The 27900-nt window shown below is 32.4% G+C and overlaps 1 protein-coding gene across 5 annotated transcripts in view; it reads right to left on the bottom strand.

Moving 5' to 3' along the window:
* Positions 1 to 275: 275 nt before the first annotated feature.
* Positions 276 to 27900, bottom strand: part of LOC114341323 (protein polybromo-1) — a gene marked incomplete at its 3' end in the record, with an annotated part of 193079 nt that continues 165454 nt past the window's right edge. For 3 of the 5 annotated variants that reach the window (XM_050657981.1, XM_050657977.1, XM_050657979.1), the window contains 3 exon segments: positions 276 to 393; positions 4982 to 5035; positions 16225 to 16295. In XM_050657981.1, coding sequence (XP_050513938.1) covers positions 276 to 393; positions 4982 to 5035; positions 16225 to 16295 — 243 coding nt within the window. 5 annotated transcript variants of the gene reach the window in all.

Genomic DNA, 27900 nt, shown 5'->3' with positions numbered 1-27900 from the left:
TGAATATACTACTTTTTGTGGTTAGGACACCTTAGGATATTAGTTATTCAGATATTTATTTAATTTTTATAAGTAGGTACTGATTATATTTTTTATTGTTGGTTAAATCATTAAAATCAAAATGCATGTCAGTATGATTGTATATTGCAAGCGGGTTTGCCATTCTGTGAACTATCATAAATAAATCCTTTCTTAGTATTCCGCAGCAGTTAACAGCGATAATCCTCTACAATTCTACAATACAGGTAATTTAAAAAAAAGCAATATTTACTTACTTTATATATGCTTCGGAATGTAGTACGCGTTGTGGACGTGGAGGAACAGCTACAAACATTGGTTCCTGTGGCTTCTGGGCAATTGGGGACAAAACTGATGATACTGAGGCATGGAAAGCTAGTTTGGACAAAAAATACTAGTTACTAATAAATGCAAATGAATAAAGTATTGTAATTTGTTTATGGTTATTTTCACCCACACTGCACGTCAGAAAAAACGGACACCCTACAAAATGGGTCATTTTTGAAGTCTCAAATTTCCTAAAGCTGTTGTTTCATTCGAGTGATTTTTTAATATGTTATAGCCTTATTCTTTGGTGTATTTTTGGGTGTACCAATCAAACTGTGTTTTTTCTCAAAGTTCACCACACCCTGTGGAATTTTCTAGCATTTATAAAATACTGAAGTTAAAACCCAACTGTAGCCTCATGTTTCCTTAACATTCTGTTTTTTTATTCATTCGCTTTTACGGATTTAACCGGTTTTAGAGCAATAAATAAATGGTCAGTTTGTAAGAAAAAATTCAACATCCTGTATCTCAGAAACGAAGCATTTGCGGACATATTTATATAAAACAAACGGGCATTATTTTTTCATGCAGAATTACCCCTTAAAGTTTGTCGCACTTATTTAGAAACACCCTGTATCGAGGAAGAACATGGCTAGTTGTTAAAGTACCTAACTTTTTTATTATCCAACATAAGCGAATGAATAAAAAAATAGAATGTTAAGAAAATCTGAGGCTCTAGTTAGATTTTAATTTCAGTATTTTGTAAATGCTAGAATATTCCACAGGGTGTAGTGAACTTTGAGAAAAAAACACATTTTGATTGGTACACCCTGTGTACAATGAAAATTTATCTGTTTAGCAACAATATTATTACAGCGATATTGTTAAAGAATAAGGGTATAATATGTTGAAAAAATCACTTAAATCGGACAACAGGATTAGGAAATTCAAGACATCAAAAATTACCAATTTTGTGGAGCGCTCGTTTTCTCTGACGCACAGTGTATATTCCTAGCGGAAGTGTACAAATATTTCTATATTATTTGTTGAAAATATTAGGGACTTTCTCCAGATATCGTCTCAATCTTTGTTGAATAACTGCATCTTCACAACTAGTGTGGGCCAAAGAAAAGAGTCCACCTCGATATTTGGCAGTATTCATTAGATTTTCAGGAAATGAAGAAACAGGTCGATTTTTGATCTAAGGGGGGACACAATTTTACATTACATACATCTGTCATTTGTCAACCCCCTCCCTTCCACTTTCCCCGCCACTTACTTTTTAAATAAGGAATAGGGGTCGTGTGTTAGCTCATTTGAAAGGTTATTCAATTCTCTATTCAGTAATATTAACATTGACATAATTATTTATACAGGGTGTCCAAGAAAAATTCTTTTGAATTCCATTAATTGATACAAAAAGAAGAATGTATGTAATTTATTTAACTTAAAATACATTCTACTGCTGACAGAAAAATATGTTTATTTGATAAATAAACATTGTTTGTTGCTTAAATTCAATAATCAACCTACCAAGACCCAGATGGGTGGCAGCTTAAACATTGAAATTAAGCGAAAAGCAATGTTTATTTATCAAAAAACATCTTTTTCTGTTTTGTGACAGCAGTAGAATGTATTTTGAATTAAATAAATTACATACATTCTTCTTTTTGTGTCAATTAATTTAATTCAAAATAATTTTTCTTGGACACCTCTTATAAATAATTATGTCAATGTTAATATTACTGAATAGAGAATTGAATAACCTTTCAAATGAGCTAGCACACGACCCCTATTCTCTATTTAAAAATAAGGGGTGGGGAAGTGGAAGGGAGGGGTTGACAAATGACTGATGTATGTACCGTAAAAATGTGTCCCTCTTAGATCAAAAATCGACCTGTTTCTTCATTTCCTTAAAATCTAATAAATACTGCCAAATATTGAGGTGGACTGTTTTCTTTGGCCCACACTGTATTTAAGTTCGCTGCGCCTGTTTTCCTCGCATCCTTTATTCTTAGTATCTTCCTTTCACAGACAAGCAAATGATTTGCATCTGTTTTGGAGTTGGACCATGTTTCTGAAATGTCAGCACTGGTAGGATGAGTGTTCTGTATAATATATGTTCCAAACGTTTCTGACAAATCGCCTTAATGTGTACTCGGCCGATCACTTTACTAATACAGTGTGTCGATTTTAAAACTTACAATGGGCTTTATCTCACGAACAAAATCTGATATCGAAAAATGCTTGAAAGCTTTTCTAAGATAGTAAGGGAGAACTAAAATAACATGAAAGAGAACTCACCCCCATCAACCCCCTAGGCTCCACCCACTGCAACAAAAAAAGTTTAAATTGCAAACCCCTACTTGTGATACATCATTGAGAAGACTATAAAAAATGCTATCCAATGGTATAAATAATAATTATACAGGGTGAGCTTTTCTAAGATAGTAAGGGGGAACTAAAATAACATGAAAGAGAACTCACCCCCTCAACCCCCTAGGCCCCACCCACTGCAACAAAAAAAGTTTAAATTGCAAACCCCTACTTGTGATACATCATTGAGAAGACTATAAAAAATGCTATCCAATGGTATAAATAATAATTATACAGGGTGAAGCAATAATTGTGAAACTTTGGTTTAAATGGAAAATTTAGTGAGGTTTTTGTTGAAATACAAATGTGTTAAAAATCCAATTAAGTAAACGTTCAAAGTGGGTTCCTTTGTTTTGTAAACAATAATACAACAACATAAATATGTTGTTCTAGTAATAGCGCGACATGCTTGCGTAATTCTTTCTCGCAATTCCCCAAGTGACGCAGGTTGAGGTTTATAAACAGGTAAACCCATAGAAAAAAGTCAGGTGGCGGTAAGTCTAATGACCTCGGTGGCCACTCAATAAGACCTCTCCTTCCAATCCATTTGTTCGGATAATTAGTGTCCAACCAATGCCTAACTGGAGCTGTATAGTGAGGAGGTGCTTCATCTTGTTGTAAGTGCAGCAAATCTTCGTCTAGAGCTAGGTTGCCTTGGTTGTCCCTTTGGTTCTCCAATTCATGCACAATTAAAGGTTCGATGGTGTTTTCCAGCATATCGAGATAAATATCGCCACTTAAATTGCCTGGTATTAACAAAATTATAGCATCGCCTAATATTCCTGCCCAAACATTCAGTTTTTCAGGATATTTAGTGACCTTCTCTGAATCGATGCGGGTTGGCATCACTCCAGTACCGACAGTTTTGTTTATTTACATTACCATTCAGCATAAAAGTATATTCATTAGTGAAACAAATATTTTTCAACATTCCCGGTTCAACGCGAATTCTTTCAGTCATGAGTTCACAAAACTCAATTCGTAGGTCTGGATCATCATCGCCGAGTTCTTGAAGGATGTGTTTTGTACGGGTGAAACTTATGTAATTTCAACACCTTTCTAATAGACTCATGTGACTGTCATTGCAGTACTTGACGTGTTTATGCAGTAGACTCTATTGCAAAATGTCCAAGGACCTCAATTTGGGGTGCTTCATTCAGTAATCTTGAGGCATCCCTTTATTTTATTTTGAACTGATCCCGTTTCTCTAAACTTTTCAACTAAATCACAGACGTACACTTGACTTACATTTTTGTCCTGATGCATTTCATTAAATATTTTGAGCTGTTCGTAAATATCACTGGTTTTGGGAGGCAAATATGAAAATGATCTCCACGCTTTCAGGTATACTGTGTAAACCATCGTGACAACTACAGCTGAATGACAGTATTACCGATCGTACAAATGATGAAAACTCTTTAAAAGTCTCAAATAAACCAAAAATTATTGAATCTGATAGAACCCAAAAAACAGATGTTTTCAACTTGTTTTGCAAAAACGGCAAATTAAGTTTTTATTTGACAAAAAAAGTACCGACGGACACATAGTCCGGGAGATAGTATTTCAAATGCAAAAGTCATAGTAAGCCGGCTGATATTAACACCCTGTATAATTATTTATACCATTGGATAGCATTTTTTATAATCTTTTCCTTGATGTATTTATTACAAGTAGGGGTTTGTATTTTAAACTTTTTTGGTTGTGGTGGGTGGGGCCTAGGGGGTTCATGGGGGTGAGTTCTCTTTCATGTTATTTTAGTTCCCCTTTACTATCATAGAAACGATTTCAAGCATTTTTCGATATCAGCTTTTGTTCGTGAGATATAGCCCATTGTAAGTTTTAAAATTGAAACACTGTATAGTTGATAAGTACAACAGTATCATTGCCAAAATTAAGCATTGTTCTGCCCTTTACGGATACAATTTGATGCATTACTTGCAGATAACTGTAGTTCTCACTACATCGGGTCAAATCTAATGGGGATTTGGATGACTCCATTTTGTACATGTCCATGATGTTTCTTCTTCGAGATCCATCTTCTATCGAAGGATGAAACATCCTCGTGGCTATGTGGATCCTGTTGTCTACCGCTCTAAGCAACTCATCAAAATAAATTATGCAAATCTACAAATATTTGCCCTGTAACTTAAAGCCTCAACAGTGTTAAGTTTTTGAACAACCAATAAACCACATTAAATACCAAAATAGTATTATATTAAACAAATCTTATGTTAAAACCTCGTTTGTGGCTAGAAGGATTTTTAAAAATAAATGTAGACCAAATCAAATAAATTTCGATATATGCAAGAAATTTCATTACCTGTGACGGATGCAGAAACACTTCCAGAAGTTGTGTTGAAAGTATTACTAGCCGCTGTTTGCAAATAGAGAATACACATTAGTACATTTTATGAAAACCAATAGCTTTATGTAATATGTATATGAGGATAATCCTAGAAGGACCTGGTCTAACATAGAAAATTACCTTTATTCTTCAACTCAATCTGGTTTTAAAAGTCAATTTGTGTTAAGTCTGCATACCTGGTTATGAATTAATGAAATCCTAAAAATTGTCACTGTTACCATATTATACATTCCTTGTTGTCAAATTTATAGTCAGCATGACAATGTGAAAGGAAAGGGGCTAACATTAACACATACAAGAACAGTGGGACATAGAAACCAATGGTCTAAGGGCTAGCAACGTTTTCGAGAAACTATTTTAAGACAGCTGATTCTTTCATATATTGTTCCCTATACTTCCTCGAACACTGTACCGGCCATCTGACTGCTGATACAGGTTGCATTCATTACATCGCAGCACACCTGTACAGTTAAATACAAAATTAGGGTGATTGATTAGTGTGATAAAGCTTAGTAGATAGCAATAAAAGTTAATAACAAAACTTAGCCAACTTTGAGCTTCACATTACAAAATTAGTTAGATGTTACAGGGTGTTCGATATCATAGTGGCAGACCAAACTTATGTTTTTTTAAATGGAACACCCTATATTTTATTTTATATTCGAAATCCTGTTAACTTCTCCATCACAAAAATATAAAGGTTTGTTATGTTATACAGGGTATTTACAAAGTTATAACAAATGTTCTACGAAAATCGTAATAAGTTCAGCTCCCTGTATAAATAAAAATAAGCACAACAGCAATGGTTTATTGGTGCCATATTTTTTTGTTGATTGTCAAAACTTATTAAAATGGTTGATATTGCTAATTTTCTTTATATCGAATACAGGATCAGTCAAAACGCAAGTACAGTATTTTCTCAGTAATTTTAAATAGAACACCTTAATTAATAACTTGCTCTGAAAAATGAAAATATCTCGCAAACTAGCAAATTTGGGCATAGGGAATATTATACAAAAATTAAAGTACAGTAATGATACTTTTCGACGGTGATATAAAATACAGGGTGTTTTATTTAAAATTTCTGAGAAAAGAATGTAATTGCGTTTTGACTCACCTTGTATTCGATATAAGGAAAATTAGCAATATCAACCATTGTAATAAGTTTTGACAATCAACAAAAAAATATGGCACCAATAAACCATTGCTGTTGTGCTTATTTTTATTTATACAGGGAGCTGAACTTGTTACGTTTTTCATAAAAAATTGGTTATAACTTTGTAAAAGCCCTATATCACATAACAAACCTTTATATTTTTGTGATGAGAAAATTAAGAGAATTTCGAATATAAAATAAAATATAGGGTGTATCGAACACCCTGTAACATTCTAACTAATTTCGTAATATAAAGCCGAAAGTTGACTACAATATTATTTGTTATTAACTGTTATTGCTATCTATTACTATATAGCGGATCTAACGAACTTTATCACACTCGTCAATCACCCTCCCTGTATATGGAATTTAAATTATTTTAGGACGAAATATTTTTTTGTCATTACTTTTTAAACCACAAAAATGTCTGGCAATTATAGTTCATATTTCTAATAATGTTTAAAAAGTAATGACAAAATAATTTTTCATCTTACAATAATTTTGAATTCGATATGTTGACCTGTACAAATGTGCTGCACAGTAATGAACGCAACCTGTATCAGCAGCCAGATGGCTGGTACGGTGTTCGTGAAAGAATAGGGAATAGTATATTAAAGAATCAGTTGTCTTAAAATATTTTTTTTCCGACGTTGCTAGCTCTTGGTCCACAAAACAGAGTTTTGGACAATATTGAAGCAATAAGAAGGTTAAAATATCTAGGAGTGGGATTGAATAAAGAGGGGGAACAGAGGAACCTGTATTCAAAAAGAATAATAAAGGGCAATAAGCTATATTTGCAGCTCTCATTCTGCTATTCTGTCATTAAGTAATAACGTATGAATGCAATACATGAGTGAAAATAGAAAACCAAAAGAGATAAACCATCTAAAGATCTTTCCACAGATCGATAAAAATGAAATATGAAGATCCAGATATAATCATAAACTTTACCAGCCATTCAAAGAAACACATATCTTAGGATTTGATAGGCATCAGACTTTAACAGGCTGGGTATGTAGGTTCAATTGACATTTACAAGGAAATTTAGATTATGACCTTCCTTTCTGTGATGGTCTGAAACTGCGGGGGAACTCTAAACTGAATTGGCTAAGTGATGACTCAGAGAGATGGCAAACTGTGTAGGATTATAGCCTTGAAACCATTAGGATAAAAATGACATGGAGACAAAGCAAAAAGGGATGTCTACAAATAGAAGGAAACTGAGTAGTGGTGATCTCCCCTTGCAGACTATGTGTGTGTGACCCAAATGGGTTTCAATAATATCAATAAGGGTCCTGTAAGCGAACCTTCAGCATAGCAAGGCAGCATTAACAGAACTTTTGCTATGAGAAGACTTGATGTCACCTTGATATAACAAGGACAAATAAAGTCTATCAATTATTGGCGGAAAGCTTTCTTAAATGTCGTCTTCCAATCGGAGGTTGGATATCATCATCACTATCTTTACTCTATCTATCACTGCTCTGAAGAGTTCTATTGAACTGAATTTAAACCAGTCCCTTAAATTTTGCAACCATGACACTCCTGATACTGCTTCCCCTCTTATCTCCCCTTGTATTATTATATTGTAACTGTTTTATTTTTATTGTGTTTATTATTATGTATTATTTGTCCATTTCTCGCAATACTTCCGTGTTCGTTTTCTTCCGTGCCCACGCTATTTTAAGCATACTTCTGTAACACTACATTTCAAATAACTGTAGCTTATTTATGTATGCTTGCTTCAGTGTCTAGCTTTTCAAGTTCATATTCTAGTATCGAAAACATCTCCGAGCTCTTACTCTGAGTCTTTATTGCAAAGAATTGTCATTTTTACAAACGAATTTCTTGCTATATTTATCTATCCTGGACCTTGGCAGACAGCTTATATACAGGGTGTTTGGTAAAGAATGGGTCATAGCTTAACCTCAGATTCCTGAGGTTAAAATAGCTCAATTGAAGCTAACTCACCTTAGTACAAAAGTTGATAATAACCGAAATACTTTTAAAGTTCAAGTTAAACTTTTATTTTATTTATTCTTGAATATTTCCTGATAGACATGGGATAACAACACGAAATTTGGTGAGCGGGGGTTTTTTGGGATGAGAAATCTAAATTCGCCACCAAAAATGATGTGTTACCCAGAGGGCGCCACATACGGCTTTCAGTGCTCATTTAATACATTCAGTTTTTTATCCCCCATTCTACAGTCCCTGCTTAATTTATTAGACTCGCCCTAGAAATATCAGTTTTTTCATTTGAACCACCTTAAAAGTAGGTTGAAAGGAATACGAAACTGCTGAATGGGTTAAATAGCAATTACTTAATAATTGTCCTACATAATTAAGCTAAAAATAGTGAAAGGTTTTGACTGAATTGTGAAAACTTGACAGATGGCAATAGAATGCGATAAAAGGGCGCAATGACTCTATTTTTTTCAACTTTAGTTTTTTAGTTAAATTAGTGATTGGTGTTCAATTTTCGTAAAATTTGCAGTGGTGAGTGTTCTAATGTTGTTCTATGTGAACGTTAGTTTTTAATTTATTTTAATATATTAATAAAAATATGTTAATTTCTAAAAGATGAATATCTTCGATTGGAATTTTTTCATACGGGTGATTGTAAACATCTTTTTGTTGAGCAAATCTCTTCTGTTACTGCTCTTTTAGAAAATATTGCATGTTGTCAAAAAGAAATAGCAAAAAAATGCGGTGTATCTTAATCTTTATTTCGAAGATTGAGTCAAAAACCTAAAGGGAAACATCATGTTACATCGATTTGGAGGGCTTGGTATGGCAGAAAGATTTCAGTCACTCCCAGAGGGCAACGATTTTTAACGAATTTGGCTGTAAAATGCAGAAGAGTCACCCATAGCGATATACGGAATGAATTGGAAGAATCAGAGTGTTCAGTATCGGAGTCCACTGTACGCCGAAATTTGTACAGCATGTCATAGGCCAGTTAAGGAACCAACTAAACAACCAACTATCACCACAAATGCTCAAAAAGGCTTAGTTTGGGCCAATTTGCAATAATATTTTATAGTCATATAATATTTATGCCAATTTACTGAAACTAAGCGTTTCTTGAGCATTTGTGGTGATGGTTTTGGTTTCTTAACTAGCCTATGACATTTGAATCCCATACTGGACAAATTTCGGCATACAGTGGACTCCGATACTGAACACTCTGCTTCTTCCAATTTATTCCTTATATCGCTATGGGTGACTCTTTTGTGTTTTACAGCCAAATTCATTAAAAATTGTTGCCCTCTCGGAGTGACTGAAATCTTTCTGCCATACCAACCCCTCCAAATCGATGTAACATGATGTTTCGCTTTAGGTTTTTGACTCAACCTTCGAACTAAAGATTAAGATACACCGCATTTTTTTGCTATTTCTTTTTGACAACTTTCGATATTTTCTAAAAAGCTGCAACAGATGAGATTTACTCAACAAAAAGATTTTTACAATCACCCGTATGAAAAAATTCCAATCGAAGATATTCATCTTTTAGAAATTAACATATTTCTATTAATATATTAAAATAAATTAAAAGTTAACGTTCACAAAGAACAACATTAGAACAATATCTCACCACTGCAAATGTTACGAAAATTGAACACCAATCACTAAAAAACTAAAGTTGAAAAAAATCGAGTCATTGCACCCTTTTATCGCATTCTATTGCAAGTTTTCACAATTCAATAAAAAAAATTTACCATTTTTAGCTTAACTATGTATGGTTCATTCCACGAATATACGACTGTTTGGGATTATCGCGACAATGAATATTTTAGTGGGCAACATAAGAAGTCCGAAAGTAAATGGCTCTAATAATTATTCCAATAAACAACAATGTAATTTGCAATTTACTGTCGTTCTTAATATTTTGCACAATAAAATATTCGTTGTTGAGATAATTCAACACAGTCGTATGTTCGTGGAATAGGGTTTAGCACCATTATTAAGTAATTGTTATTTAACCCATTTAGCAGTTCAGTATAACTTTGAAGGTGCTTGAAATTAAAAAAACTGATATTTCTCGGGTGAGTCGAATAAATTGAGCAAATTGAGTACATACTTTTTGAATCAAAATTTTTATTCTCTTAATATTTTTACTTAAAAAAGGTATACTACATTGATCTCGCTAATCTCAAATGCTTTTGAGATAAACGCATTTTAAATCTGTGATACGACATATTTTTGTGCATAATATCATTGTAGTTAGACCCGAAAAATAAACTTAAAACCATAATAATTGTGCCAGTTCTTATATTTATGTCGTTGCATCGCAAATTCCATTTGAAGAAATTTGCGATACATTTTTGTAAATTTTTATGGTTTTAAGTTATTTTTCGGGTGTAACTACAATGATAATATAAAAAAAATTATGTTGCCTCGCAGATTTAAAATGCGTTTATCTCTAAAACGGTTGAGTTTAGCGAGATGAATGTAGTATACCTTTTTTAAGTAAAAATATTAAGAGAATAAAAATTTTGATTCAAAAAGTATGTAGAGTGGAGGATAAAAAAAAAGTGAACGTATTAAAATGAGCACTGAAAGACGTATGTGGCGCCCTCTGGGTAATATATCATTTTTGGTGCCGAATTTAGATTTCTCGTCCCAAAAAACCCTCGCTTACCAAATTTCGTGTTGTTATCCCATGCCTGTCAGGAAATATTCAAGAATAAATAAAAATAAGTTTAACTCTGTCACCCTGTATTTCGGTTATTATCAACTTTTGTACTAAAGTTGAGCTATGACCCATTCTTTACCAAACACCCTGTATATAACAAATCTGTTTAAGTCCCGAGAACTTGTATAACAATTAATGGAATGTGAACAAGAACCCAATTCGACTGATGTAACCAGGTGACTTCATGAGAATAAAAAAATGTCGTTTAAAGAAAATTATGTCAAGTAAGTTATTTGTTTCATGTGACAAGTGACAGCTGATATGCAGAGCTGGTTTTTTATAAACCGTGCCTGAATATTTGTGTAGAAATCCAAAATTGTTATATTTTCACAAATGCTGCACATATAATATACAGCACCTTTTAAATTGCTGGTCTATTAATTTTTTGTGTGCCATATTCACATCATTTGTGACTCATGCATCCATTTCGTTGACCAGTGTAATCTTCGTTGTGTCAGTTCATACTTCATCGTCCACTGCAGCAATCACTATTGATCCTCTAAAATTAAAACTCAGTATTATGCTTATTAGCAGGATAGCTCAAAAGGCAGTGTTCAGTGTTCAAAGAGTCACCATATCGACTCAGCCTAGAGGAACATAACACTTTCATGAAGGGTTCTTTTCCTTCTTTAGGTGCCGTGTCGGTATTCAGACGTTGCCCATCATCATGTTATTCATGTTTACAAAATCCTGAAACCTGTCCGTATCAGCTGCTGGAACTCGAATTTCTGACTCTGATTTCAAGCCAGGATTTCCCATGTCTTTCCCTTAGTCCAGTATTGTCAATAACATTGATTCCTCAGACAATAGGAATTTGTCAACAGCAACCATTATCTAGTGTTAAGACCATGTGCTTCTGTGACTTTCCTCGTATAACATCAACCAATCTAAATTAATAAACTATGACCAAGTAGCTACATTTGGGATTCAAATTACTAAAATACTAAATGTACAACTGAAATCCATTCTAGCCAAATCTATTTATCATGCACTAGTAAATAAAAATCTGAATGTATAATATTGAGGATATTTAATACCAAGGCTAAGATCTATATAAATATAATTCTCGATATTGAATAACTTTTTCACATTCTAGAATGCTAAGTATTCAAATAAAAGATTTCTTTGAGGATTCTAGTTTGTTTCCTGTATTCGACAATACAAGAATCTGACCTTTGACCACTATAAAACAGACAACGATGTTTTTCAAAACAGAGGTTTTCGCTACTTTTCTTCAGATTCAGGAGCTCTTACCCTCATTTTACCCATTGGAGATACATTTTTTGTTAACTTTGCCAATCTATTGTGTTTCTTATTCTTTTCTATTCCGTTGCCATTCTTTTCTTTCATTTTCCTTTATCGGATTCTTTATATGATTTGTCACTTATACCATCACTCTTCGGTTTTCACAGTTTTAGGTTTCCAGAAAATAGCGTTCAAAATTTTTGTGTCTTCTATTGCAACATTGTCGCATAAAGGTCAAATGATAAGATCATCGAAAAATTTGACGATTTAAAGATTAGCATCCACAAATGTCATAAAATTTTGATTCGAGTGACTTCTGAATCAAACATCTAAACCAAAAGCAACAATCAAAGTTGTTAACCTTCTCATGAATCTATTTATTTATGACTCTTATTTTTTTTATTTTTGACGTCAATTAAATCAACAACTGTGTTATCTTTTTATTTAGAATTCGTGAAGAAGTACCTCTATCGAGTAGTTCTAGAACAAAGTTATTCCCGAACAAGGCAGATGCTTGTCTATTCCATCAAGGAGAGTAGGCTTTCACAGACGGTATTTGCTAATGATGCATTGTTTTCCTGGTATATACCATGGTCTCTAAACTTGTTGTCAGTGATCATACAATTTATTTGACAGAAAGGTTCAGTCTGAACAAAATAAACGGCCGAAAACCTTTTATTCTTCCTCAACATACAAATTTTCTGGGGTCGACTCCAATAAATGAATTTTTTAGTACACAAAACATCAAATTAAGGGATCATTCATCTTTAGCTCTCATTATCAAAAATGCTACTTTTTTCCTGTCAATAAAAAATCAATTGCAGGGCAACTGCAACTTGATTAAAAAATTAAAATTATACAATTAGATAAATTCTTCATCTTCGTCTATTTTTTAAGTGTCTAAATAACTTAAATCTACAGTTGCCAGTAAGTTTTGAAGAAATCCTTAATCTTAAACCTATTACAAAGTCATTTGTATTTGATTTGATCAACATTTTTAATTACTTTCTACCTGTGCTGGAAACTTCACACCACTCAAATACAAATGACTTTGTAATAAGCTTAAGACTAAGGTTTCTGCAATAACTTGATGGTAACTGTAGCTTATTATATTTCTTATAATTTTGACGCATTCTAAAAATTTACTCGCTGAAGAACTTAGCGTTGGTAGTAAAAGCTAAAATACCTACAAACATAAAATTAAATAAAAGAAAACTCACGAGCAGTGGGAGTAGCAGAGGGAGTCGGACGACTAACAGCTGGAGGCTTACTGGAAGGCTTGAAGTTCCTACCACAACATCAATATGATACTCATTGGCATTACACTACTTTTGCAAATTTTTAACTATAACTCATTCATTTACATAATTTGAAACTATAATATGTGTAGGAAAACTGATTGCATAAATAGAGGAACATGATTGTTTTATTGAGTCTCATTGATTATTATTATACAAATGACATATTTTCATTTTAGGGATAAAAAGGAACACTTGGAATCCTCAAATGAGTTCAGCTATGTAACACTGTATTTTATGCCACGAAGGTCTTAATAAATAAAACTTCTTAGTGCCAAATAGAAAATTCAAAAAATTCAGTAAATATAGAATGCTGTGATTTTTACGAAACACTCACAATAGCTTAAAGGCATAGGCGCAACATTTCGGCTCCAATGCTTTATGCATTAATTTTTTTCAAATCCTGAGAAAACTAATAAATATTTTTGAAACATTTAAACGCAGAATGAAATGATACATCAATTACCGAGGGCCGATACATCAATTACTGAAGTCCCTCAGAATAAACAAAAAGTTTCTTTTCTTTGGAATGAGAAATTTTAAATTAAAAATCACACTAAATTTTCTCCTTTTTTTCTCACTCCTGTAACTTATTAAAATAAACATTATAGCAGTTTTCGGGGATTTTCGGTTCTCGGTAATAACGTAATCTTTCATTCTGCATTTCAATTTTTCAAAAATACTCATTGTACACAGTGAGTTTACAACACGTTATTATCTAATTTAATAAAGCTTCAACTTTTTTTGTTGGAATATCTTCTACAACTCAAAAATATACAATACAAGACAAAATTTAAATCAGCTAAGCGTCCCTTTTTGAAAATTTTACATAAATATTTTGCAATAACTATCGTTGTAATCGTTAGAAAAATGAAAGAAACGTTTATTCAAACTTCTATATTAATAGTACATGAACACAGCAATATATAAATACAGGGTGGGCCGTGGGCCAAAGAAAAGAGTCCACCTCGATATTTGGCAGTAGTTATTCGATTTTAAAAAAGTGCCGAAACAGGTCGACTTTTATTTTTATATTGCAATTTTTTCGCATATATTTCATACTAGTGACGTCATCCATCAGAGCGTGATGACGTAATCGATGATTTTTTTTAAATGGGAATAGGGGTCGTGTGGAAGCTCATTTGAAAGGGTGTTCAATATCTATTCAGTAATATAAACATTGATATCATTATTTATACAGGGTGACTAAAAAAATATTTTTTGAATTAATTAATTGACGCAAAAAGAAGAATGTACGTCTAATTTATTTAACTCAAAATACATTGTACTGCTATCAGAAAATAGAAAAAAATGTTTATTTCACAAATAAACATTTTTTTTCGCTAAATTAAATCACAAACAGCCTCCCACCTACCTCTTTTGACAATTTTAACATTTAATTTAAGAGAACAGCAATGTTTATTTGCCTAATAAACATCTTTTGAAGTTATACTTCTTTACGATCAAGAGTGAAATTTTATAATGCCGGGCGCATGCGCACACAGACAGTATGTACTTTGTTGCTAATCTTTCAAGATATGTATGTATCAGCGCTGTCAGCGCAAATAAGTCATTAAAAGGATATATTAGTGTTTTTAGTAAATGTATTATTTATTATAATTTTTGTGTCTTTGGATTTGTCTTCCTCGGGAATAAGATATTTTATAATATGTAATGTTTTTTTTGGTATCGTTTTATTAAATTTTTTTTAAAAGTGGTAGGTAAGAAAGTTAGTTTAATATTTAAATAAAATACAAATAACCTGTAAGTATATTTATTTCTTTGAAATTATATAATAGAAGTATAACTTCTTACGTGCGTACAAAGTACACACACATTCTTTTTTTTTTATTTTCTGATAGCAATAAAATGTATTTTGAGTTAAATAAATTACACACATACATTCTTCTTTTTGCGTTAATTAACATAATTAAAAAAATATTTTTTGCCGCCATGTATAAATAATGATATTATTGTTTATATTACTGAAAATAGAATTGAACATCTTTCAAATGAGCTACCACACGACCCTATTCCCATTTGAAAAATCATCGATTACGTCATTACGCCCAGATGGATGACGTCACTAGTATGAAATACGTATCAAAAAATTGTAATTCAAAAATAAAAATCTATCTGTTTCGGCATTTCCTTAAAATCTAATAACTACTGCCAAATATCGAAGTCGACTCTTTTCTTTGGCCCCCCTGTATAAACAAATACATACCTATTTTTTTTCTTTTATCCACTAGTTTGCAAATAAAAAAAAATTAAACGGGTGGAGGATATGCGGGAGGGTTCAAGAAATTCTTCAAACATTTCAGTTTATATATTTTTTAGAAAAAATCGTTTTTTTCAAAAAGGGGCGCTTAGCGGATTTAAATTTTGTCTTGTATTGTCTACTTTTGAGTTGTAGAAGATGTTCCAACAAAAAAAGTTGTACCTATATTAAATTAGATAATAACGTGTTTCAAGCTCACTGTGTGTAGTTTTCTCAGGTTTCGAAAAAAAAAAAAATAATGTATTTAAAAAGCATCGGAGCAGGAATTTTGCACCTACCCCCTTAATGTTTGAATAAAAAATTTAATGGGATGATTAGGCGTTTCTATGATTTTCATTTTATATTTTTAAGAGGTTCCTGACTACATAAAATTGAAAGTATTGTATATCTGTTAAATGAAAGAGTTATAGTCAGCTAATACCTAATCAATGTAAAACTCATCCAAGTATAAAATGAGAGCTCTATGAAAAAGTATCAAGCACATGCCACTCGTGAAGTCAAAGTAAAATTTTGACGAACCGGCTAAAATTTCTGCAGTAGTCGAAACAGCTGGTGTTAAAACTGGCATCACTCTATTTCCGACAAAGTTCCTATATAGTTATGAACGCAATAAACTTATTAATAACCCATATAATCATATCCTGAGTGATGTAAATGATGATTTCATCAGTATGAAACAGCATGTTACTTTTTAAATTATCATCTTTACAACCTTAGGCAAGCCGCACACCAAAGAAACATGAAACAAAAAACATGAAGCATGAAACGAAAAACATGTTTTATGAAAAGAAAACACTACTAAACAAATCTCAAAGTCCGCCTACCAATGAAACGAGTGTGACTCATGTTCATGACACATTTTTATTTTCGGAGAGTTTCATAAATGGCCGGACATATATTTGTTTAGCAGTGGTTTATTTCCATGAAACGTAATTTACGTTTCATGTTTCTTTGATGTGCGGCCTGCCTTAGAGATAAGAAAAACAATTATAATACCCTGGTCAATAAAAACAGTTACTGACAAAAGCATTTTTTTTCTTGTTGCTGTTTACCAGATAATCAGAACTGAAGTATTTTTTATATGCCTTATACTTTCTTATCTTTCAATTGTTTTATTTCATTAATTTTTTTTTATTTTTATTCTGATGTGTTTCGAATGTTTTTTTTGCTCTTCTACTGACAATCGAAACTTTTTTTGTTTTATCTTTGTTTCATTTTTTGATAGGTCCCTATTTATTATATTATTTATTTTGCTTACATCACTACATACATGTGATGTAACGATGTAAGCAATACATTGTGAAGTAAAAAGAGATGAACTTAGTAGTGTAGTCCAGAGAAATTAGATTTTTCTCGTGACACATCCCCCTCCAGGCCGAAAATAAATTTTTTGAGTGGTATGGACATCTATAATAATAACCTATATGTTTCCTGCAGCCGATTCTGATGATATACATAGTTATAAACAAATAAAGATCAAAAAACGGTAAATTTTCGCTTTTTTCGTCTATTACCAAAAAGTTTAGCATTTTAAACAAATTTGAGAGTAACAAACTCATAAATCGTATAAAAAACTTCAATATGGCTTTCGCTGAATATGTCTATCCTTATTGGTTGCTTAGAAAATTGCAAAATAAATCATAAATTTTGAGTTTATATAAATATTCATAGGTTATGTAAAAATTAACTTAGAACATTCTTATTACAAGCAATGCTGAGACTTCTGGTGCTTAAACCATACCCTAAATTTCAAAGCAATTGGTAAAATAGTTTAAGTTATTTAATTTGTTTATCCCAAATTCATTTTTTTGCAACACTATAAGTCAGAAAATTATGAGGTTACAGTAATACTTCGGACAGTTTATGAAAGAACATTTTTAGGGCCGGTTGTTCGAACGCTAATCAACATTGATCACTATCAAATACTTAATTACTGTCGCAACTGTCAATGTCAACTTTGGTTGGGTTGCCGAAAACATAATTATTGCTGACAATTTAGATTAGTTAGTCAATTAACATAACAATTATTAACATAATTGATTAACTAATTTCATAATTATAATTAACTATGTTTTCAGCAACCCAACCAAAGTTGACAATGACAGTTGTGAGAGTAATTAAATATTTGATAGTGATCAATGTTGATTAGCGTTCGAACAACCGGCCCTTATACTATTAACTTAATTTAAAAAAATGACAAAAAGTAATCAACAGTGTAAAATTATTTTGGAAAAACATGTCGATTTTTTGCTTACTTATAAACAATTAGAATAACTTTTAACTGTTACCCGTAGAAAAATGATTTTTTCATATTTAGAAAGACTGATGTTCTTGCAAAATAGTTTTGCAATACTTATTTAGAATTATTTCTTGTCATTTTTTTTTAATTAAATTAATAGTGTAAATCTTCTTCTTTCATAAACTATCCAAAGTATTACTGTAACTTCATCATTTTCTGACTTATACGTGTTGCAAAAAAAATTAATTTGGGATAAACAAATTAAATAACTTTTAATAGTAATTTATGATATAAGTGTTAAAAGTACACGTTTAAGGCACTCATGTGAAAGTTTGCAGAATGAGCGATCGCGAGTTCTGCAATTCACATGAGTGCCTTAAAAATGTACTTTTTAAAACGCATATCATACAATATTTTTTCTACAAACGTAATTACAATTACTATAAAAGTAATATATAAAACGTAATATCTACAAAAACTTTTACTTGAACATTACTGACATTACATTTTTATATTTTTTTGACATTACATCAAAATTGTCTATACAGTCAATACAAATTGCAGTGCCATAAAAATTTTAAAGCACTAGTGCCTTAAAGTAGCATTTTTAACGCTCGTATGGAGTGCTAAAAATTGCATTTTTAACACGGTTGTAGAAAATAGCTATTTGTATAACAAGGGAGGAAAGTGCTACTTTTCCTCCCGAGAATGAAGTTTACTGCCCGACGCGTAGCGGAGGGCAGTAATCATTCAAGGGAGGAAAAGGCACTTTACTCCCATGTTATACATATGGTTTTTCCACCTTCCTCATATAACAAGTCATTTTTTCATTTTTACTTACAGTCCCTGGCCATATTATTATGACCACCTATGAATTTTAACAAAATTCAACTATTCCACTAGGTACGTTTTGTTTAAAATATGATGATTTTTACATTTAATTTTGTTATGCAATGTTAATGTTATGCATTAACTATAATATATTTAATAATAAACAGCAATAAAATATTTGAAAATATTACATATTTATATATTTTTTAATATTTTGTTCAACTTCTGACCTTAATCAGATGGAAAATATTTGGGAGCTTTTAAAACGAGAAATTTCTGATGAAAAGGTCACTACCGAAATTGTTTTGATTAAAGGACTAATATATCGTTGAAACCACAATGACAAATTAAAGCAAAAAAAAATTGACTGCATTCAAAGTATGCCAAGACGGGTACTAGCGGTAATCAAAGTTAAAGGGGGCTCAGCAAAATATTAAAAAAATACAAATATGTGATATTTTCAAGTGGCTTATTGCAGATTATTATTAAATGTATAATATTTAATAATAAACACCAATAAAACATTTAAAAATATCACATATTTTTATTTTTTCAATATTTTGCTGAGCCCCCTCTAACTTTGATTACCGCTAGTACCCGTCTTGGCATACTTTGAATGCAGTTCAATTTTTTTTGTTTCAATTTGTCATTGTTGTTTCAACGATATATTAGTTCTTTAATCAAAACAATTTCGTTAGTTGCCTTTTTACAGGAAATTTCTCGTTTTAAAAGCTCCCAAATATTTGCCATCTGATTAAGGTCAGAATTTGAACAATATATTAAAAAAATATAAAATATGTAATATTTTCAAATATTGTATTGCTGTTTATTATTAAATATATTATAGTTAATGAATAACATTAAAAATGCATAACAAAATTAAATTTAAAAATCATATTTTAAACAAAATGTACTTAGTGGAATAGTTGATTTTTGTAAAAATTCATAGGTGGTCATAATAATATGGCCAGGGACTGTAATTTATTTATGTAACTAACCAACAAAATTTATTAGAACTCAAACTAACAGGTAGGTACAATATAACTGTCAACTGTCAAATATAAGTCAAATTATTAATGTAAACATTGTTAACTCAGAATAACAATTTACTGTTTTTTACCATTCTGCAAAATACCGACTGTTTTTAAATAAACGTTAAAATGTATAGATACTTACGTAATGGAAAATAGATATTGTACCGGGTGGCCAACTAAGAACGGCCGTCGGCTATATCTCAGAAACGGATTATGTCAGAGCTTCGGGATAAAAAATTTTATGACAAAAGTGACCTCGAGAAAAGCCTGGAAATTATTTTTAGAATTGTAGGTCTACCGCTAGATGGCGCAATTTAAACAGAAAAATTTAAAAAGGAAAATTTGACAAAATTTTACCAATTAACAGGCATTCAAAATACGATCATCTTATTCTTCATAAAATTATGCGTATATTTTGTAATACAAGTTTTGGTCAATCTTTTAAAATAAGAGGTAGGGGAGAGTGGGAACCTTGTTACGGAAAAGTGCTTGTAAGTCCGGTTCTGCTTAACCGATCTTTACAAATTTGGTCTTGTTGTAAACAGCTCTTTACTGGCAATGTAGGAGTTATAATGTCGAAGCAACCTAATATGTTTGGTACCTGCTAGAGGGCGCTATTTAATTTTTATTTTAAATCTAGTTTTCCTTGAAAAATATTAAATAAAAACATACCGTTTTATTATCAGATTATAAAAGAAGAATAAATTAGCAATAAAATACCGAAAACAGCATGTCGATATCTTCTTCCAATCCGGAGATATCTTAAAAAACGTGTTAAATGGGAGAAACTTTTATGCTTAACTTAACAGTAGTTATAAACCCACTAACTTAACTAATAATTGCATAGGTCTTACAAATTACATTAATTTACAATAACAATACATTGTAAATCATAAATTATAAAAAAAAATGCTCAGATACAATTGGCTTTTAACTACATAAATTAAAATTTATACTTACCTACTACCAATAATACACAAACTAAGTACCTAAGTAAATTCCAAAATAGTAATTACTGAGAAAAAACTAAGACTAATGGCGCCCAAGGTGCTCAAAATGTTGTCCATCATTTGCAATACAAGACAAAAGTCTCCGACGAGTGGATAAAACGGAAGCTTCAATTTCTGCTACTGGGATGCTTTGTATTGCATCTCGTATTCTTTGAATCATATTATCCCTTGTCGTAGGTCTATTAATAAAAACTATCTCTTTTATTCTTCCCCACAAATAAAAATCCAAACACGTTAGGTCGGGGGACCTTGCTGGCCAAGCAAATAGGCTTCCACGTCCTATCCACCTATCAGGATAGGTTTGGTCTAAGAAATTCCGAACACCTCTATAGTAATGTGCTGGGCACCCATCATGCTGAAAAATCATGTCTCGACGAGTTGCTAATGGTACGTCTTCTAAAAGTAGTGGCAATTGGTTCATTAGAAAATCTAAATAATTTTCTCCATTCAAATTTTCATTAAAAAAATATGGTCCAATTATTTGTCCACCTAGAATACCGCACCATACATTAACAGACCAACGACCCTGATGCCGAACCTCCTGCATCCAATGGGGATTCGTTTCAGACCAGTAATGCATATTATGGCGATTTACATGGCCATCACTACGAAATGTAGCCTCATCTGACCACATAATACTTGAAAGTAATTCGGGGTTGTCGTCTATCATATTTAGTAGCCAGTTACAATAATCCAGCCTGGTATCGAAATCTTCAGCATTTAAATGTTGGTGTAGGACAAGGTGATATGGATGCAATCTAAAATAGTAAATTTTGAGATAATTAAAATTTTGCAAAATGTGGAAAATATAAATATTTACAAACTATCATTCAAATATTGGATGAACTATAAAAATTATGGCGTATTCTAATTGCGAATAAAGTAAACGAATATGATTTACTAAAGTTACCTGTGGTCTCTTAAAATATTTTGGACAGTGGTTCGACTTATTCCCAAACTTCTGGCGATAGCTCTTGTGCTTAAATGGGGGTTTACATTTATAAACGCTAAAACGTTTATTACATTTTCCTCAGTGCGACCTATACGACGTCTTCGATGCAAAGGTAAATGCACACTTCCTGTCGTACGTAAACGTTGTGCGATTCGAATAAAAACTCGTCTACCGTGATGTCGTCTGTTGGGATACTGCTGTGCATATACTCTAGCAGCAACAGTGGCATTTCTCATACATTCAAAATAAACTGCCAACATGTCAAAAGCTTCTTCATTTGTAATAATCATATTTTTATATTTATATTAACGAATGTAATTAATTAAAAAGGTAACAACATAAACAATAGACACAATTACAACGCCATTAAAAGTTTTGACATTAGAAGCGATATTCATTTGTTAATCATAGCCTTGCTTGTAGGTATGTAAAGGGCAATTTATTTTATACTTATTACTGAAGTGTAATAATTTGACTGTTACTGATTAATCGACTTAGGTAATAGTTTCCTAATACTTTTCATCAGTCCTTGATTCATAAGATAAATGGTGGTACAATATACCTACTTACCTAATAATATAGTAACATAATAAGTCGAAATTAGAATATGCATAAAAGTTTCTCCCATTTAACACGTTTTTTAAGATATCTCCGGATTGGAAGAAGATATCGACATGCTGTTTTCGGTATTTTATTGCTAATTTATTCTTCTTTTATAATCTGATAATAAAACGGTATGTTTCTATTTAATATTTTTCAAGGAAAACTAGATTTAAAATAAAAATTAAATAGCGCCCTCTAGCAGGTACCAAACATATTAGGTTGCTTCGACATTATAACTCCTACATTGCCAGTAAAGAGCTGTTTACAACAAGACCAAATTTGTAAAGATCGGTTAAGCAGAACCGGACTTACAAGCACTTTTCCGTAACAAGGTTCCCACTCTCCCCTACCTCTTATTTTAAAAGATTGACCAAAACTTGTATTACAAAATATACGCATAATTTTATGAAGAATAAGATGATCGTATTTTGAATGCCTGTTAATTGGTAAAATTTTGTCAAATTTTCCTTTTTAAATTTTTCTGTTTAAATTGCGCCATCTAGCGGTAGACCTACAATTCTAAAAATAATTTCCAGGCTTTTCTCGAGGTCACTTTTGTCATAAAATTTTTTATCCCGAAGCTCTGACATAATCCGTTTCTGAGATATAGCCGACGGCCGTTCTTAGTTGGCCACCCGGTACAGGACGTCAGTAAGTTATATTCCATGAATGAAATACCATGATGTCACTTTTACTTTTCCTCCCTAGGGAGGAAAAGTACAACTTTGCTCCCTACAATCAGGTCCGGAAAAGTATACTTTCGGAAGAGGTAGGTGGAAAACTATTTTACCAATTGCTTTGAAATTTAGAGTATGATTTAAGAATAGCGAACAGCGAACGCCATATTGAATTTTTTTATACGATTTATGAGTTTCTTACTCTCAAATTTGTTTAAAATGCTTAACTTTGTGGTAATAGACGAAAACAGCGAAAATTTACTGTTTTTTGATCTTTATTTGTTTATAACGATGTATATCATCAAAATCGGCTGCAGGAATTTTATAAAGAGAGGAGAATTTTATAAAATACTCTTGTCACAGAGTCTAAAGGTGGGAAACTATGTCATGTAAATTTATACGTTTATATCGATACTTTCCGCCTCTACAAGTTACATCTCTGTTTATTTCATAATGTATTGTTTTCCATCTTTGGCGATATTGTGCTGGTAATTAGCGCGCTCATCACTGTATAGTTCATAGCTTATTCTCCTCCTAATTCAATAAAATTGTGTTTTGGCTAGGAAAGTTTTGGGCTAGTTCTGATTTCTTCCATTATATATGTATTTTGGGCTCTGAATCCGAATATGAGGTTTGCGGACAAAATTTCGTGACGGAACATTGAAATAATCGTAAAATTTCTGCTTTTTCTCGCTTTTTTGCTTAAATCTCGAAAACTATCTTTCAGTAAATGGTCTGTCAACAGAAATTAAAGTACTTAAAATTTTCTACAAATATCAGTACAGTGGAACCTCGATAACTCGGATTAATCGGGACCGCGGCCGATCCGGGTTATCGAAAATCCGGGTTAGCCGGAGAATATAGTAAAAATTAATAAATAACCTCCATTACAATTACAAAAACATGAAACACATATGCACAGTACACATCTAAATTACGTATAGTTGTATAGAGTGTAGAGTTTTGTTCATTTCTTGGTAAAAAACTCAGTCATACTGTAGAGATGTACCGACACCATAATATGGTAGGTCTGGATCCTGCGTACAAAAAAAAATTGATAAATAGCAAGCTGAAAATTTGTTATTAGCTTAAGGGTGTCTAGTCGGACAAACATTAATATATGGGAACACTGGAACAGGGGAAGTTTTAACTGTGGAACAGGTTAAAAATTTGGAACGGTCAGACCACGAAAACGGCACATGTATTTTTTCCGACAGAACAGACTTAAACTCTCCGTACAGAGATTAAACTCTCATGCAAAAATCATACTGCTATTTATCACCAAATTGGCGTTTTAATGAGTGGAACATGTAGAATATGTCAAATGACAGGAATTATGACAGGTGATAAATAGCAGTCTGATTTTTGCATGAGAGTTTAATCTCTGTTCGGAGAGTTTATGTCTGTTATGATGCTGCAATAAATTTATTTTAAAGATTCGTCTTTATCAATCCTACCTAATGTTTCTAGTTTCTTTTCCATTGTCACTGCCACATTTTTACGTTTTGTTACCATTACGTAGACAAAGCAAACACAATCTGAAGCACGATTACATTACAGAACGGAAGTGATTAATAGGCTGTACTACACACAATACAAGAATTTTTAAATAGTCACGTCTTTTTTAAACAATGCTAAGACAGTTTGACATAAATAAAGAAAAAGGAATACAGACAGGTGTCTGTTCTTTCCGATAAGCTGAGACGGTCGCTCTGGCTGCCGCCGTGTGCATGAATCATTTTTACTATTGTACTTATGTGTTCAAATTACACAAATACACATTATCTCTGAAATATTATTTGGCCTACATACATTTTTATTTGATAAAATTGTTAAATTGTTTATTTGTTAAATTTTTGTCTGATGAAAATCGGTCCGGGTTAGCCGGACTTCCGGGTTATCGGGGGCCGACTTATGGGGGTTCCACTGTATTTACTTTTTTTTTCAGACGAACCATTTGGTCTAAAATGCAAATTGAAAATTGCCAATTTTCAACGGTCTCAGCAAAACCCACTTTTTACATTCCAATACTTTATTTTTTATTAGAATGCTGTCATTTGATAAATTTCTCCTAGTTTTCTGCACAAATAATAAATGTTAGTTCATATGGTATGTCTCTTGTGACAGCTTCCATGAATCCATTCCATCATAAGAGGCCGGGAATGTCTCTGCTTTTCCCTTAGATCCACAGAAGATCAGGCACAGTTTCAGTTGGAGTGAACATTTCCTTCGGATCTGTTATCTTGATTTCTGATCAACCTTGAGGTTTTGTCATTTTAAAATTAATTAGTTGAACAGCTCCCTGACTTCCATAAACCTCAGGCGCGGGTTTCGTTTTTAACCGAGGAATAGATTGGTTAGGAGCTACTGCATGTTTTCGTGCAATACAAGAAATGCCATCTATGACGTGAAAAGTGTGGTATCCGTCGATTGTATGTACGTTAAAATCAGCGTTATCGTACACATGCTGTGTAAAGCACGGCAGGTCAATTTTCTGCGGATCGCCTGCGAATGCTGACACTTCCAGGCGAACAGCTTCTGTATAGGTTAAACAAAACCCCAAAGAGGAAACTACATCAACCTATTTTCTTGAGCTGTACTTTTTGTAGAGAAAACGGCCAACCCTGCAAGGAATGGTGAGACGAATTATCTGGGTCTTACTGCCGCTACAAGACTGAGCAAGCGCGTTGCTTGTCTGGAAGTGTCAGCAATCGCAGGCAATCCGCAGAAGATTGGCCGTGCTTTACACAACACGTGTACGATAACATTGATTTTAACGTACACACAATCGACGGATACCACACTTTTCACGTCATGGGTGACATTTCTTGTATTGCACCAAAACATGCAGTAGCTCCTAACCAATCCATTCCTCGGTTAAAAACTAAACCCGCGCCTGACGTTTAAAGAAGTCAGGGAGCTGTTCAACTAATACATTTTGAAAGGACAAGACCTCAAGGTTTATCAGAAATCAAGATAACAGATCCGAAGGGAATGATCACACCAACTGCAACTGTGACTCCATCTCTGCCTGATTTTCTGTGGCTCTATGGGAAAAGCAGAGACATTCTCGGTATTTTAGGATGGAATAGATTCATGGAAGCTGCGACAAGAGACATACCATATTCATATTATGAATTAACATTTATTATTTGTACAGAAAACTAGGAGAAATTTATCAAATGACAGCATTCTAATAAAAAATAAAGTTTTGGAATGTAAAAAGTTGGTTTTGCCGAGACCGTTAAAAATTGCACTTTAGACCGAACGGTTCGTATGAAATAAAAGTAAATAGTGATATTTGTAGAGAATTTTAAGTACTTTTAATTTCTGTTAACAGACCATTTACTAAAAGTTAATAGTTTTCGATATTTGAGCAAAAAAGCGGAAAAAAGCTGAAATTTTTCGCTTTCTTCGCTATTTTTTCAATGTTCCGTCAAGAAATTTTGTCCGCAAACCTCATATTCTGATTCAGCAGCCCAAAATACATATGTAATGAAAGAAATCAGAACTACCCCAAAACTTTCCCACTAGGGAGCTCGTAGAGTACAAATTCACTGAATTTATCCATAATTTTTTTGTATTTATTGTATTTTACTTTTTTCATAGAACAAGTACTATGAACTCTTCTTATTACGCCGTCTCCTTTCAAAGGATGGCACTCCAAATGGCAATTGCAGCTTTGAAAACTGCTGAACTAAAGATTTTTGCAGATGCGTGGTCAAACCATCTCCTCAGGTCTTTCATTCACGAGTTCTGGCGTCTTCCTAGCGATCTTTTGCCCTGTACTATGAATTTTATCTGAATTCATATCTTATAAACTGTATGCACTCATATCTTATAAATTATTTGCCACTTTTCGTGAAACTTTTTTATGCTTGCTTCTCCTTCTTGTTCTTTATACTTTTCTCAAAATGTTTTAAAACTTCCTATTCCATTTTTAGGCGAGCGGCACACCCGTAATTTGAGGTTTAGAAATCGAAAAAGCGACCATGATAGATGAATGGCAATTTTTGGTCATTCTTTATATTTTAGAGGTCGCTGCATCCGAATACGAAGTTTATTTTCATCTAGAATTGGTGGAACATGTTCAAAAATAAAATTTTATGCAAAAATGAAAAAAAAAATTATGATTTCTCAATAAGAAATAAAAAGATTTTTCAATTTTACCCCCTGTATCTTTGGTCGCTGTAAATATTTCCCTTTAAAAATTTTACTGTGTCATCTTTTAAGAATTTAGATAACAACGAGCTTTGTCCAAAATGTTGTTCAACAAATTAAAAGAGGAGTTGTTCATTTTTAAACATTTTGTCGTCAGATTTCGTTAGTTTCATGTTTACTTAAAAAAGTTTAGTGACAAACTTTTTAGTTTATAACTTTAACCAACACAGCTATATAATATAATTCATACAGAAGTTTTATGGAAAATTTCAAGTGAAAGTATGAAATAAGAAAAAAGTTATGTGACTTTATAGTCGAGTGGCACTCCCCAAAAAAAACGCTTATTTAGTATGGTATAGTTAGACCCAAACCCAGACATCCAAAGTGAAAGTTATCCTCCAACACTAAATTATTCTATATGGTCCACATAATGTTCAGAAAAAAGTCACACCATTTTGAGCGTCGGGTTTCGGGGGGGGGGGGGGGAGAAATCTGTAAATTCGTATTTTTTTAAGTTTTTCGTCACTATTTTTAAAACTAAGCGGTTTAGCATGAACAACCCTCTACACAAAATTGTTCTACATTAAATTTGAAATAAACAAGGCCCTATGCATAACCTTTCTAAAATGAACGGTTCCAAAGTTACGGAGGTAGTATAGTATAATTGGTCCAAAAAAAGGCCTAACCC

The sequence above is a fragment of the Diabrotica virgifera genome, chromosome 8, assembly GCF_917563875.1.
Source record: "Diabrotica virgifera virgifera chromosome 8, PGI_DIABVI_V3a".
NCBI classification, from domain to species: domain Eukaryota; kingdom Metazoa; phylum Arthropoda; class Insecta; order Coleoptera; family Chrysomelidae; genus Diabrotica; species Diabrotica virgifera.
The sequence above is the reverse complement of the archived record's forward strand: the minus strand, read 5'-3'. Positions and strand labels throughout refer to the sequence as shown.